This window comes from Dreissena polymorpha, chromosome 9 (genome assembly GCF_020536995.1).
Source record: "Dreissena polymorpha isolate Duluth1 chromosome 9, UMN_Dpol_1.0, whole genome shotgun sequence".
Classification (NCBI taxonomy): Eukaryota; Metazoa; Mollusca; class Bivalvia; order Myida; family Dreissenidae; genus Dreissena; species Dreissena polymorpha.
Window position 1 is genome coordinate 16574053 of NC_068363.1, and position 14068 is coordinate 16588120.

Genomic DNA, 14068 nt, shown 5'->3' on the forward strand with positions numbered 1-14068 from the left:
TAAACCGGTTTGATGACTTGCCTAAGTTAATATTTAGCCTAGAATTGATCACAAAGCATACTTTGTTTAGCTATAAATATTACTTGTTAGAAGAAGCCGTAAATAGGTGTCCAGAATATAATTATACAGCAAGCAACGAACAGTCATATGTTTGTTTCATATGTTTGTATTTAATTTTAATTTCATTTTCTAGTTTTCATTGGTTAACGATTTCATAACTTAATATACATATGAAAGGGTTACGTAAGTATCTATGCCTTCCCCTTTGAGTTGATTGTAAAGTTTATAATTGATACACATATTATTACGTACTTATTTTTAGAAATGTTGATATTGAAGATTAATTAAAACGGCTATTTTTAAACCATAAATCTTGATTATTAATTATACAATGCAGACAACAAATAAGTGCTACAAATATGGAACTTATTTGGATACCCGTTTCAGCAAATCAGTTTAATATTTAATGTAAGTAACTTTGCAAATATTAAAAAAAGATTTTCTTCAACAACAAAACACCTGAACAATTTCGTACAACATCAATCTCGATCTTCATTATACTGAACCTCATTATACTGAACCGTTATTTTAGTGCTGTACGGCGTATAAGAAGATTTTATCAATAGGCAATAATCGTTTTTTAGGTATTCAATTTTGGGGGATGCCGCGAGCAATTAAGCGACACCATAACACATGGTCAGCTGGTAATAAAGCACAACTTGCTAAAAGGCTGGTCTGCAGGTGAGATGACTTAACGTACCATTATAAACATTTCTTAAAATGTCAAAGTTATTGTAGAATTTCAAAGATAATATAAACACATTATAAATTTGACTGAAATATTTATAATAAAACTTTATATTGTTATACATGTTTATTTTTTGTTTATTTAGGAGAGAAACTCAATCGTAATATAATTTGGTTCTCGATTGGATGGCCTTACAAATATAAGCTGCGAGCCGTCGTTCGACCTGTCGATTTCATTTAGTTTATATATTTCATCATATTTGCTTTTTTACAGTAGTATTTGTATTTATACTGTTGACGAATTTTTATATACCGGACAATATTATTACACAATATTGAATTCGTCCTCAAGTTCATACATTTTCAACATTTCCTTTCGTTTAATGGTATTTTATACGGTTTATCCCATCTATCTGACAGTACTTTTAATCAATGATCTGAAATTCCAAAAAAGTATTCAGATAATAATAATGTTAACTTAATTAAAATATGAATCAATTTCTTTCAGTCTTTAACAAAATAAATTGCGTGCCTCAAGTTTTTGTCATGTTGCCCAGACCAATTATGTACGTTAATATACAAAATTCTTTGTTTAATATGTGAAATTAACACGTCAACATCACCGCTACCATAAAAGTACCATACTTCGCTAAGCCGTTGTCATCTTATACATTTTTAACAATTTTATAAGTGACTCTGAATTCGGATACAAATCGAAATCATGTTATAACTTCTTATGCACGTCTTTGACATCATACAAATGCATACTTTTTAACTGGGTTATACTTTAACTGCATGTATTTAACATATCGATAAAATACTTGGCTTTCTACCGAGTTCCCAGTATATAAAATGATGTTGTGTTTATTGTCTTACTCTTAGCAAATTTTTTAAAAGAAGAAAAAATGTGTTCTTTCTTTCAACTTATTTTTTTAATCCAAAAATAATTTCCACAATTTAGAACAGGATCCATTAGTTTGTAAAATAAATCTAACCGTTACTGAATGAAATGTCTGGGAATTCGATTCCATTAGCATAAAGCTTATAAATAACCTTGATGGTCTTATTTTCTAATGCATCATACGGATTTTAAAATGGTCCACCTGTAATAACACTATCCCCAAGTATATAAATGTGTTCACAATTTAAACCTGCTTTAATATTTTTTTCTTTAGCCCACACTTTTTAAATATCATTATTTTTTGTTGTAATTCGATTATCAGACAGTTTCCATGAGCTACAATTTACATAGCTTAACTTCAAACCATCTTGAACTTCAATTTCCAATAAGAAGATTGTTATCATATAACATCAGAAACAGTTTCAAACTCCTCGTTTATTCGCCAAAACAGATATTCGACATAGAATGCTGTTCGATGTCATTTAACTGTATACACATTGATAACTTTGTGTGCAATGGAACAATATGACATTCGTCATCCCCCAATAATCTTGAAAATATCCTAGAGTAAATACTTTATTTTAAAAAAAATGTTATGAGAATAACACGTTTTCATTGTTAACAACATGAGAAATCCCTTAAAAGGACACTGGGTCAAATCGTAGAAAAAAATTAAGACGCCTGATTTTGGACTTAATCTTGATGAAATATGATTGAAATCTTAAATCTTTGAAATAGCTGCAAAAAAGAATCTGGGTTAAATGTTATCAAAAAATGTCAATGGGTTTCAAATCTTATTAAATTCTTATTATAACTGTAGAAAACACAGTTATGACTCGATTTTATTGAAACTCGGTAAATATACTTATTGAAAAAATATCTTGGTCAAGTTCGAATATTTGTCTATTATGGTAATAAGACTAGGTCACTAGGTCAACTATTAGCCATACAGTGATCACAGTGAAGCAATGTAAGGTCACTACGTCCCTCTTGTTGCTCATTTATGATTTCCCCAATATCTTACATTGGGCCTCTTCTAGCAAACAGCCATTTGTTTGTCGAGGTATCCATGGAAAATTTAGTCTTAAGAAAACATTAATAATAAAAAAAACACCATGTGAAACATATAAAACAGAGAATAAAGTAAAATGGGTACAACTTATGATTTAAGCAATAATTTAAACATGGCAAAATGTTTAAACATTTTGCTTGCAATGTATGTTTGGGCTCAGATGTACAATATGTATTATTAATTATCATTAAATTTGGTTCGATGGTGTATTTATTTGCATGGTCCATACCATCTTTTGTTATAAATCACCTAAACAAAGTCTTCGAATTGCGCATTTTATATAGCATTTAAGACCGATTTTAATTCTCGATCTTTTTATTAAGAATGCAAACATTGCTAAAAATGACAGTATAACTCGTCTTTTTGTATTTTATGTTGAATTCCTCCTTTCGAAGAATGTGCCTGCATTAAGCATGTTATAGTGTTCCTTCCACTAAAAGACTATATAACGATGTCATACTATTGGCACATCTTAACTCCCTAGAACTATAAGTAATATTTTAATGAAAATTCATTTGATCGCTGATTGACCTTTTAACGCAATCTTTTATTTTTAGATGTCGAAACACTTCCTTACCCGCCTTCGGTTGGCCCTTTTGCAGTGTATAACGTAGAGGATTTCATTGACAGAATAAACTTCGCAGTCGAAGGGGTAAAATATATACCTATATATGTAAACAATAGAAGTTTCGATAACGATTTTTTGCACATTGTTTGCAGAAAAGTTGATATGTGAGATTTTTGTTGCCGATGTTGTTCCGTTGCCCCTCGTTGTTCGGCAACGACGTCTGCATTAAAAAAAACTCACATTCATCGGCTTGGTTTAAACAAGCCAAACCTTATGTTGAGAACTATGGATAAAAAAACTTTATTTTGTATCATGATGATAGGTCTTTATTAAAAATCAAGTCCAATATTTAATTATTTTCAACTAGGTTTTATAACTTTCTTTTCCATGATATTTTGACATTTTGAAAATAATGTATATAAAATCTTTGATTTTGATAACGCTGGGGTTTTAAGCAATTGTCAGTGTCAACAAAGAATTATGCAACATGCGCTGTGTGCCACGGTGGCGGTGACGTCATGCGTCGATATTATGCACGCACGGTCCATATTAAGTAAATATAGTTGCCGTCCTGGCATTTTGCCGTGCTTCAGTGTTGACGCTCTTCAAACCTGAAATCAGAGGGATATTGCATAAATCAGACACAATACTTTTCCGGTGTTTATGGCGTCACTGTTAATGTATACAACTGATCACATAGGTATGATGGTATCAACCTCCTTCACAAAAAGAGCAATTATTATTAAGAGTATTATTAGTATTATTTCCTAAAGATACGTTCCTACAGATTTAAACATGTGGATACCTTCCTATTAAACTCAATATATTCATCATAAGAGTGTATATCCTTGTTGTTTTTCGAGTGCAGATCCAAATGACATAGGGTGATTTTATTGTGCATATTGAATCACATAACTTATAAAGGATTAAAGAGAGTAAAATTATACTTCCCATAGTGATAGAAAATTAAGAGAAGAAGTTTAGAATACAATAACCATAACTCTTCAATATTGATGGAAACCTTTGTAGTGGTAGTGAGTAATGCCTGGCTTATTTATTATGTTGCAGTACTACAATATGGAATACCAAGCCACGGGACACTTCAAGATACTTCCCATTGACCAAATAGCTATCAACTTCAGATACATCAATGTTTCTGACTCCATTTTAGAAATCAAATGTGAGTGTTTATTCCATTTAACAAAAACAAGTGATATTCATTTAAAACTTATCACGCAAATCGGTACTTTTGCATGGTTATCAAAACAATCGATACTGATCTGCTTGAAGCGGCCCATCCACACACAATACCATTGTCAATTTTATTGTCAATAATGAAGATTGACAATAAAATAAATAATGAATGGATGATATTTAAAAAAAACGTCAATGTATTGATGAAAATCAGAGAGCTCAAATATTTATTGACGCATTGTCAATTTTATTGACAAGTGTTTTGTACCCTTCAATAATATTTAATCAATATATATATATATGTGAGTGTGTGTGTATGTATTTAAGGTGTTAACATGTCCATGAGTTAATAAAATGATTCTTCATCCATACGAAGAAAATTTCTGTAATCTTCTGGATAATTTACACGAAGTTACGTGTCAAAATTTTATTTTTTTTGCTGGAACCATTGGTTTGTCCAAATTGTTTTATTTTTTCGCTTTCGTTTATCCAATAGTAGCGCAATGCTTATCATGACAACAGGATCCATCTTGTTTGAATGATAACCGAAGTACAAATGAACAAAATATTGATTAATATGTTTGTACACTTGAGGGCAAAAAATGTTCTGTCATTATTATTGAGTCAATAAAAAATGACAGAGATATTGTGTGTGGATGGGCCGCTATAGACACATTGTTATTGATAGATTTCTCCAAACGTTTTTAACCTTTGATGTCATTATTCTTTAATAATAAATGAGTCACTTAAGGAAATTTTAATTATCCGTGTTTAAATCTTGGATGTCAGTGTGATTTAGAATTTTCTCTGGTGTTGAGGAGATTTAGAAAAACATATAATTAAGAACCAATGCGCAAAAGGCCATAAAAATTTCTTTATTTCGTCAATGTTTTGAGTGAATGATGATGCAATATTTTACTTTGATCTTGGATTATTCAATTCTTAAGCACACGGCGATGAATATTTAAGGGATTAAACGCACATGTAATATAATGAAAGAGAATTTGAGACAATATATAGGGACATTTCTTAACACCTTAGCGCTATAACAGGATAAAAATCATAATAATAAATTTTGATGAAGGCCCTCTGAGTTCTATCCATAACTCGCATATTATACTGTATGCTCTTACAAGGTGGCGGTTTGGTGTAACTGCTATTGTTGAAATTCGAATTTCTTCTACAACAGCATTTAGCTTAGTACCAATACACGGTCTGACAAACGTTACCGAGCATGAACACGCGGTCTTCAAATACGATGTATTAAAAGAGCTGGAATATTACCACTTAATGGACGTATTTCACAGGTATATCTCCCACTTAAAAAGATAACTATGCTGAAATATATTATAAATAATGCACCTTTTATTGAACCGATTTTTAGTACAAACTTACGGCACACATTGTTCTCTTTATAAAATTATTCAACATTAAATTTATTTCACATTTGCAGCATCCTCCACGTTACTCTGACTGCATCTTTGCATTCATTTCGTACTCTAAAAAATGATGTCGTCATGTGCCTACAGATACAGATAAATGTAAGCTAACGTTTTATTTAAAACATTATTTATATTTAATTGCTTTTTAGCCCGAACCATTAATCAACTACTTGTTAATTTGTGTTCACGCTAAATAAATAACTTTCCGCATAATAAGACTATTTGTATATGTTTAAGTAACAAGGACTGGACCATCAGTATTTAGAATAAAACGCAGTACGGTTTTAGTCACGGAACGTCCCATCGACCTTATTTTATATGATCATTCCTTATAAATTTACAAATACAACCGCATTATTGCTTTCTCATTAGGTAGGGTACAATGATATTGACTTCAACGGTGAAGTGGACATTGATCTCCAGACTCTTACAACAACAGTTGCATGTCAACGAATGAATATCAAAGCAACTGGTAACCTATTAGTTAGACTTGGATGCAGATGGAAGATTTATTTAGCATATTAAGCCTCATAAAGTACAGAAGTGGTCTAAAATGGTTACGAAGGAGTTATACAATTGTAAAATATACTTTGCCATTTCATAAAAGCCTTATCAAACGAAAAAGTAACATAGCATTGCGTTTAATTCCATTATATGTCCTTCTCGCGTAAGGGGAATATAGTGTTGGCCTTGTCCGTCCGATCGTCAGTATTTTTGAAAACAAACACAAGATAGCCACCGCTTAAGTAACATAAATACTCCGAATCAACTAATGTTTCGAAAATTATTTAGTAAAATAAAGTTAACCCAACAAAAAACAGTGAATCTTATAGAAATAGCAACATTTTCTCCGCTAGCTGATGTATGGTAACATAGATTTAACGATATACAAAATGCTCATTTTTATTGTTTGTGGCAAAATATATTCCATTTTAATTCTCTGCAACGATATCTTTTCATTTTACCAACGAACGCTTAAAAACATGTGTTGAATATTTTCCCAGAAAAAAGAGCATTTTGTATCTTGTTAAATCTATTTAACCAGACCACATCTAGCGTTGAAATTTTGGCTTTTGATATAAGGAACATTTATTTTTTATGGTTTAACTTAATTTACGAAATATTTTGCGAAATATTCGTTGATTTAGAGTGTTATGGGCTTCGAAATAATTCAACCTTCACTGGTATGATTATGCACGACCATGTTTACTTTTTACTTAAGTCAGAACTAGTCTGTTATGTGCTTAAATAAAAGAGGGCACATTAATTTTAACAAGTAGTGTTGCAAAACTCTTTTAAAAACAGTGCAAAATGGTTATTTATTTCATTATGAAATACCAAAGCGATGATTATCAATAATATGCTTTTTACTACTGCATATTATTGTTCTATAAATTGGATGTGTACTGTTTTGTATGGTGCGCGTAATATTGGTTGCTCACGAGTGTATACGTCGACGTGGATTTCATCGCATACATCATTCATTTATTGACTGAGCTATGATTACGATCAAATATGTTTTTTAAAAACATCTTTTGGTATTTTCATACATAGCAAATATTTATATACCCTCCAAATAGGCTTATACGATGTATTCATTTAATTGTTGTTTGATATAGTACAAAATTTATTATGACATGTTTCACTAGGTAAAAAATAATTTAATCTCGAAACTCGGTATTAACCAAGATTAGCGGGGAAAATATATCAATTTCAAGAACGTCATTTCATTTTGTTATAATAAAACACACTGTATTCTATAACCTGTTATTGAAGAAGGCTCGAGTAAATAAGTAGGTACCGCACAAACATCTCATTTCGAATACACTCGAGCTGCCCTAACTTTTGTGAATAACAAACTGATTTGAAGAGCGGACCGTTTAATACAATCACGATCGTAATTACCCTGATCGAATAAATTGAGGATATAATAAACGGTGAGCATTTTAGATTTGCAATTACTCGAAAACTTCACAAGGACACACCTATTGACATGCACATTTGTAAAGACCGTTTTTCTTTAATTTATTTTTGTTTCACGGAGTACATATCATTAAAAGGTTTATGGTAAAAGTTCGACAAATTAATTTTTCTTTTTCTCTTAACAGAAAATGTCATTTTCCCCCTTGGTTGTTATGAAAAAGCCTGTAAGAAAATGGTTATTCAGATTTATTTTACACACACTGCACTAGGTTATGCATGTCGAGTTAATGGGTTAAATGTAAAAAAAGGCAGGTGAATAGGCGGTAAGGCAAATTAAAAGAAATGCAAGCTAAGAGAAACCTTAATTTAACCAAGCTGACAGAACGAGCACATGTTTTGTAACCGCACTGTGTCCATTATTTAATCAACCATGAGTGACATTTGTTCAGAAATCTCACTAACAAAGATCAAGGATCAAACAAGGTCACACTGAATTAAGAGGAAACTATTGACAACATATAAAGCTTTGAATGCGTTCTTAGTAGAATGTTTAAAAAATATGGACACAGTTTTTTTTCTCGAAAATGTTCGCTCGTCTGTTATTATTAAAATGGAATATAAACAAATACTGCTATGAATGTTTATGGTGACATTGTTTTAAAACATAATACCTTAAAAGCAATATAGTGTGTCGAAAGCAACTCTTTTCTGTGCTAGAGGGCTGCATCTTTAAAAATAAATGACTAGCATGTTAACTTGCGCACCTTTGTATTTTAGTTCTTTTTTATACATAATGGAATAATCGCTCTTTTTTAGACACACACTGACATTTATACTTACTTCTTGCAATACTCTAAGTGTATTTCTGAGGTTTGAACATATACAAAAAGATTAACCAAATCGTGAAATTGCGGGCTTCCAGTTTCCGTTATCGTTCGGCTTATCTTGACTTTATCGGAGAAATTGATCCTTAAGTACAAACATGGTATTTGTTGACTTGTAATTCAAATATTTTGCAGCTACAGGGTTAAACCTTTACAAAAACATATTAACCAACATTTAAAAATGCGCACTACAATATGGTTCGGATTATTTAGACTTCCAAAACACCAGAAAGTTTTAGTGTGTGTCATAAGTAACCCAAAAAGTATTACAACAAGAGGGTTGAACAAATGGCAAACAAATTAACCTGCATGTGCACATGCCAACTTCATATTTTAGATGCTTTGATTTTGACATTACAGAAATAGTGCGTCAAAGGTTGACCAGATGATTTCTGATATGTCGCACTTTAAATCGGAAAATGAATGAAAATATTTTTTTATTGCGAACTCTCGTTTCATTTTAACCTGATAACGATTGTTGAACAGAAGAGAACTAATTCTTATCCTATAAATAGTGTGATTTGATCGGCTGAATGTACTAAGTTGAGTTGGTAACTGTCGAGATATCAACCAACACCAACCCAGCGCAATTGTAAATTTTAACAATCTGTAGCAATAGTCACATACCAAAATCAGCCAAAAGAACAAATTATTCAGAGTGTTTAACAAAAATATTTATTTGTATTAGTTTTACCTCGTATCTTATTACATCATAAAGAGATTAAAACAATGTTTGTTAACATCCTTCGACAAAACCTGAATTGTCGCCCTTTTAAGCAAAAAATGAAATGTTTTGCATCTCATACTTAAAGTCAAATTGAAAAACTAGTGTCAACAAGACTCTTGAGATTTAAGAAAATCGAATATTTTAGTTTGTATTGTAAGAAATGTATAGCACCTTTACCCGTTCAATTGAAATACAAGTGTCTTAGTGTGTTTTTCCTATGTGTAGTACATAATATTACTAATACATATTGTTTATATTTAAGTGGTTTTGCTGCAGTTTTGCTGATTTTTTTTTCAACCAAATAGATTTTGTTCAAAATTTATGTTAAAGTACTATATACAAATACTATATGAAAAATGAAATAAAAATATAGGGTCACCGGTCTTGTTTTGATTTTATTCACCATTTTATAACATGTACTTTTTCATTTAAACTGGAAAATCTCTAATTGCCTCAAACCAATTAATAACCTATGAAATAGACAACATATAGATATTATATAAGCTGATATACATAAAATACCATTTAATTAAACAACACAATGCCAAAAAAATGGAGAACACAAGTTAAATTAAAAAAAAAAATATGTCACTCCAAAAAACATCAATTTTTTACTATTTTTAACACCAAAATGTATTTTTTAAAAGTTCTGTCATATAGAATTCTGTAAAACTGCTCAAATATGTTCATCTACGTGTTGTCATCATAAAACACAAATAAAAAAGGGGGTCATGGCACTTTTAACGGAAATTTTGTTTTAACTATTCCTACCGTCTACGTCAAATTTAAAAAAAAAAAAACACCAATTAGGCAAAACCCAAGTACCGGTACATAGATTGTAAGAAATATGCATAAACATTAGAAATTGTTTACAATCTTAACTGGTATCACAACAGCTTACCAAAAGACATTAATGAAAAACAATATTTAATCACAAACATAATACGATACAGTATCAAACTCGACCTTAATCATTAATAACTTACATGTACGTGTTCACAGATTTCGGCTTGTTTTGGAGTTTGTGATTAAAGGCTTTAAATTGATAAATTTAAACGACATGACTAAAAAGCTCCGGTATAAAACAAGAATAAAATTAAAGAAATAAAAAAAGTAAATAAAAAAGTTAACCCCACCTGGGATCGAACCGCTGACAATTGAATTATGAACCAACTCGGTCATTTCTGATGATACTTATAACAAAAATATTGAGTTGTGATAATAGCATCATCGGTGTTGCTATAAATATATTCTCGGTTATATAAACTGCCGCCACACCCCATAAGATAAGTAATATGATAAGAGAGATAGTGTATGAACAAAGTATAAATATGACCAAATTAGGAGAAGCATATCGTAAGCTGGTATTGCCAAGGCTTTTTATCTGTATAAGACTTACGTATCGCTTGTTATACTTGCATTTTATTGTTTAAATGGTTTTTATATGTAATGGGAATCTGGTTATGGTTAAGTCATAAAATACTTTTAGATGCGGCGATATGTAAAGAGAATGCAAACGGGCACTCTGGCATAATTGCGTTAACCATTGTTACGTTTGGTTTCGATGTCCTTAGTTTTTCCATTGGACTCATCATCCTGCGTGTCTACTACCGTACGGTACGTTGTTATGGCAAATTTAGAGAGAGAGAGAGAGAGAGAGAGAGAGAGAGAGAGAGAGAGAGAGAGAGAGAGAGAGAGACAGACAGACAGACAGAGACAGAGACAGAGACAGAGAGAGAGAGAGAGAGAGAGAGAGAGAGAGAGAGAGAGAGAGAAAGAGAGAGAGAGAGAGAGAGAGAGAGAGAGAGAGAGAGAGAGATAGAGAGAGAGAGAGAGAGAGAGAGAGAGAGAGAGAGAGAGAGAGAGAGAGAGTTGATGTACTGGCGTCCATTTCATTAATTTATATAAAGATTTGATATATAAACTAAAGAAGCAAAGATAAATCTTGAAAAAACTTTTTTTTTAAACACATATACAAATGTGGAGTAATCGAACCCATAATCATTCTTGTTCTAAAAAAGATCGAACCCATAATTATTCTTGTTCTGAAAAAGATCGTAACTGAATTGTATTAGTGTAACAGAATGACAACATCCTGTACAATATCAACCATATAGCGTGTGGTGATTATGGCATGTTGTTTTTCGTTTAACTGGAAACCAATAAAAAAACTCACCGTGTTGTTAAACTAAATGGTTTACCATTTGATGTGTTATCTATGGAAATATTTTGTTAATTTTTTGCTTACAATCTACACATTACCCGATCATTTTCTCGTCCATTTGTATATTAATATGTATTGATCATATGCTGTATTTTATATTATAATTCTGTTGTTGTTGTTGTTGTTTCAGAAAATTGTAAAAAAATTCTGGCCATATTTTCTGCGATGGTGGTCTTTGTTGTCGCTGATAGGAGATATTTTTATTTTAATTGGGGAGACATTTCTTCATAATGAAAACACCAAACGGGTAATAGTATATGCTCAAAAAGCGCTATAAATGTATGTATTTTTATTTAATTAATTGTTAACTTATCTATTTATTTGTTCATTCGTTTATCTTTATCTCAACGATTGTTCTTCATCTACATTTACTGAAATTGTGTTTTCTTTGTTCGTCTAGGATGACCAGAAACTACGGTCATTTGACAAAATTGCGTTCTTCTATGGCATAGGATGCCTTCTTTGCTGGATCGGCTTTATGCGGCATTTGAAAATAAACAGGAAATTTTCGGTAAGATTTATAACATTTAATATTCAAATTAAATTTAGCTGAAATAAATGTATACCACACGGCTATAATGTTCAAACGAAACACATAGTTTTAAAAGATAGCCCATACATTTTTACCATCGCTCTTGATGAAGTATATAGGTGGCATAAAATGCGAAAGAATTGCCCATTGGCAATTTTTTGCTGTACTTTTGCTATCAAAGAGTCCATGTCCACCTTGTCGAATCATATCAATACACCAATAATATATAAGTAGTCCCTGTAACTTCCGGTTGCGAATGATCGATCAAAGCGTAAATAGGTGGTCGGTACATGATTTAAGTTTCTGAAAACGATTCTTCTTTTTGACGATTATTTTGTTCATGTCCATGTATTATGCTAAGCTTTTGTTTGGTACATTCGCTAAGACTTTTTTCACGGCCGGAACTTGGCTCAATCCGCGATAACTACGATGTATGTGCGTGTCGCTGGTTCTGTTTTTCGATAGTAAATTTATTATTAAGGCTCAAGATGATTATATATTAAAAGTTACACATTTATTTCACAGTTCGTGCAGCTGGTGATGGTCACTTTCAGTTTTTAAACGCATCATGTGAGTAAGTCTGCGTCACATTCTTTACCGCGTGTTAATTTCGAGGGACTGTTTATGATCACAACAATGTTTTTAGGTGGTATAATCGTAAGATTGCGTTAACCGCTGTTCTTGCAGCTCCATCTTAAATGTTTCTCTTCTTGGTCAAATAAACAAGTAAACAAGTTTCACTTGTCAAAACATTTTTGTAATTAAAATCCCCAAATTTTGAGGACTCTTGTCTTGTTGATTACTAAGTTGCCCCCTTTGTATTTGGATTGCGTTAGTCTCTTTTAGGACTCTGAGCCTTTATATGGTGACGAAATTCTCGTACCTATGTTTTCTGTTCGCTGTGTTTCTTTCCTTCATGCTGCCGCTTTCATCAATTAATCACTCTATTCAACTCTAACAATAGTTCATAAGTGTATATACGTCTATGTTCAAGCTTTTTGTGTTTACTTCTGTTACATCTTTAAAAATACTATATTTTATGCTGTTCTACCGTTCTCAGCCATTATTGAACAGCCCCCATGATTATGATTATTAATTTTGTTACGCATTATTTTGTTCAATCTCTGTTTGTTACGTAAACAATAACACAGAATAGCATTTGATTTTACAGTCCGGTTGTATGTGGTTCTTATACGGTATGACCATATAGTTTGCCATGACTTAAAATTGATGTAAAGTTGTCATATTACGGTGTATTTCGTCCGTTTGACATGCATAATTTGAACTCTCTCAAAACCTCTTAAATAAGTAAATTATACGGTATCTATCTCTATTACGATATGATTTTAATATTTTAATCAATACTAATCAGATGATCAAATAATGTGTTCACGTGTTGATCTCGTTCCGATCCTTACGAATGTAAATAACAGTTACGACAATTTGAACAACCGACAACTTGTTTATAAGTTGTAGGCTTCAAGGCCTTCGAATGTTTTTCTTTCACATGTCCAATAGAAATAGTACAATCTGATCAACACGTTGCGGTTTTATTAACATTTTTATTGTTTAATAAATATGTGTGTGTGTTTTTCCACAGTAAAATATGTTGATCTTAATTTTGTTTCTATAAATGAAATTAAGTATGCGTATAATTTGTACAATATATATCCTACCTACATTTCTGTATCCATTCGTGAATATTCTAAGTAGCAGATTAATAAAATCGTCACATGTTCAGCGGTACCCACTCTATTCCACGTGAATCTCGAGTCTGTTAAATTCTTTCCCGATTAACAATTGTGTGTGTTTCTTCTTAACTTTCATTGACATTGATATTGTTTCTGCTAGCAA

General features: G+C 31.5%; 1 protein-coding gene across 2 annotated transcripts in view; it reads left to right on the forward strand.

The window, feature by feature from the left end:
- Positions 1-14068, forward strand: part of LOC127844886 (mucolipin-3-like) — an 85511-nt gene that overhangs the window by 21075 nt on the left and 50368 nt on the right. For both annotated transcript variants that reach the window (XM_052375432.1, XM_052375433.1), the window contains 9 exons: positions 645-741; positions 3278-3372; positions 4357-4468; positions 5672-5789; positions 5936-6023; positions 6297-6396; positions 10948-11075; positions 11813-11929; positions 12083-12193. In XM_052375432.1, the coding sequence (XP_052231392.1) occupies positions 645-741; positions 3278-3372; positions 4357-4468; positions 5672-5789; positions 5936-6023; positions 6297-6396; positions 10948-11075; positions 11813-11929; positions 12083-12193 (966 nt within the window). The remainder of the gene's footprint in view (positions 1-644; positions 742-3277; positions 3373-4356; positions 4469-5671; positions 5790-5935; positions 6024-6296; positions 6397-10947; positions 11076-11812; positions 11930-12082; positions 12194-14068) is intronic.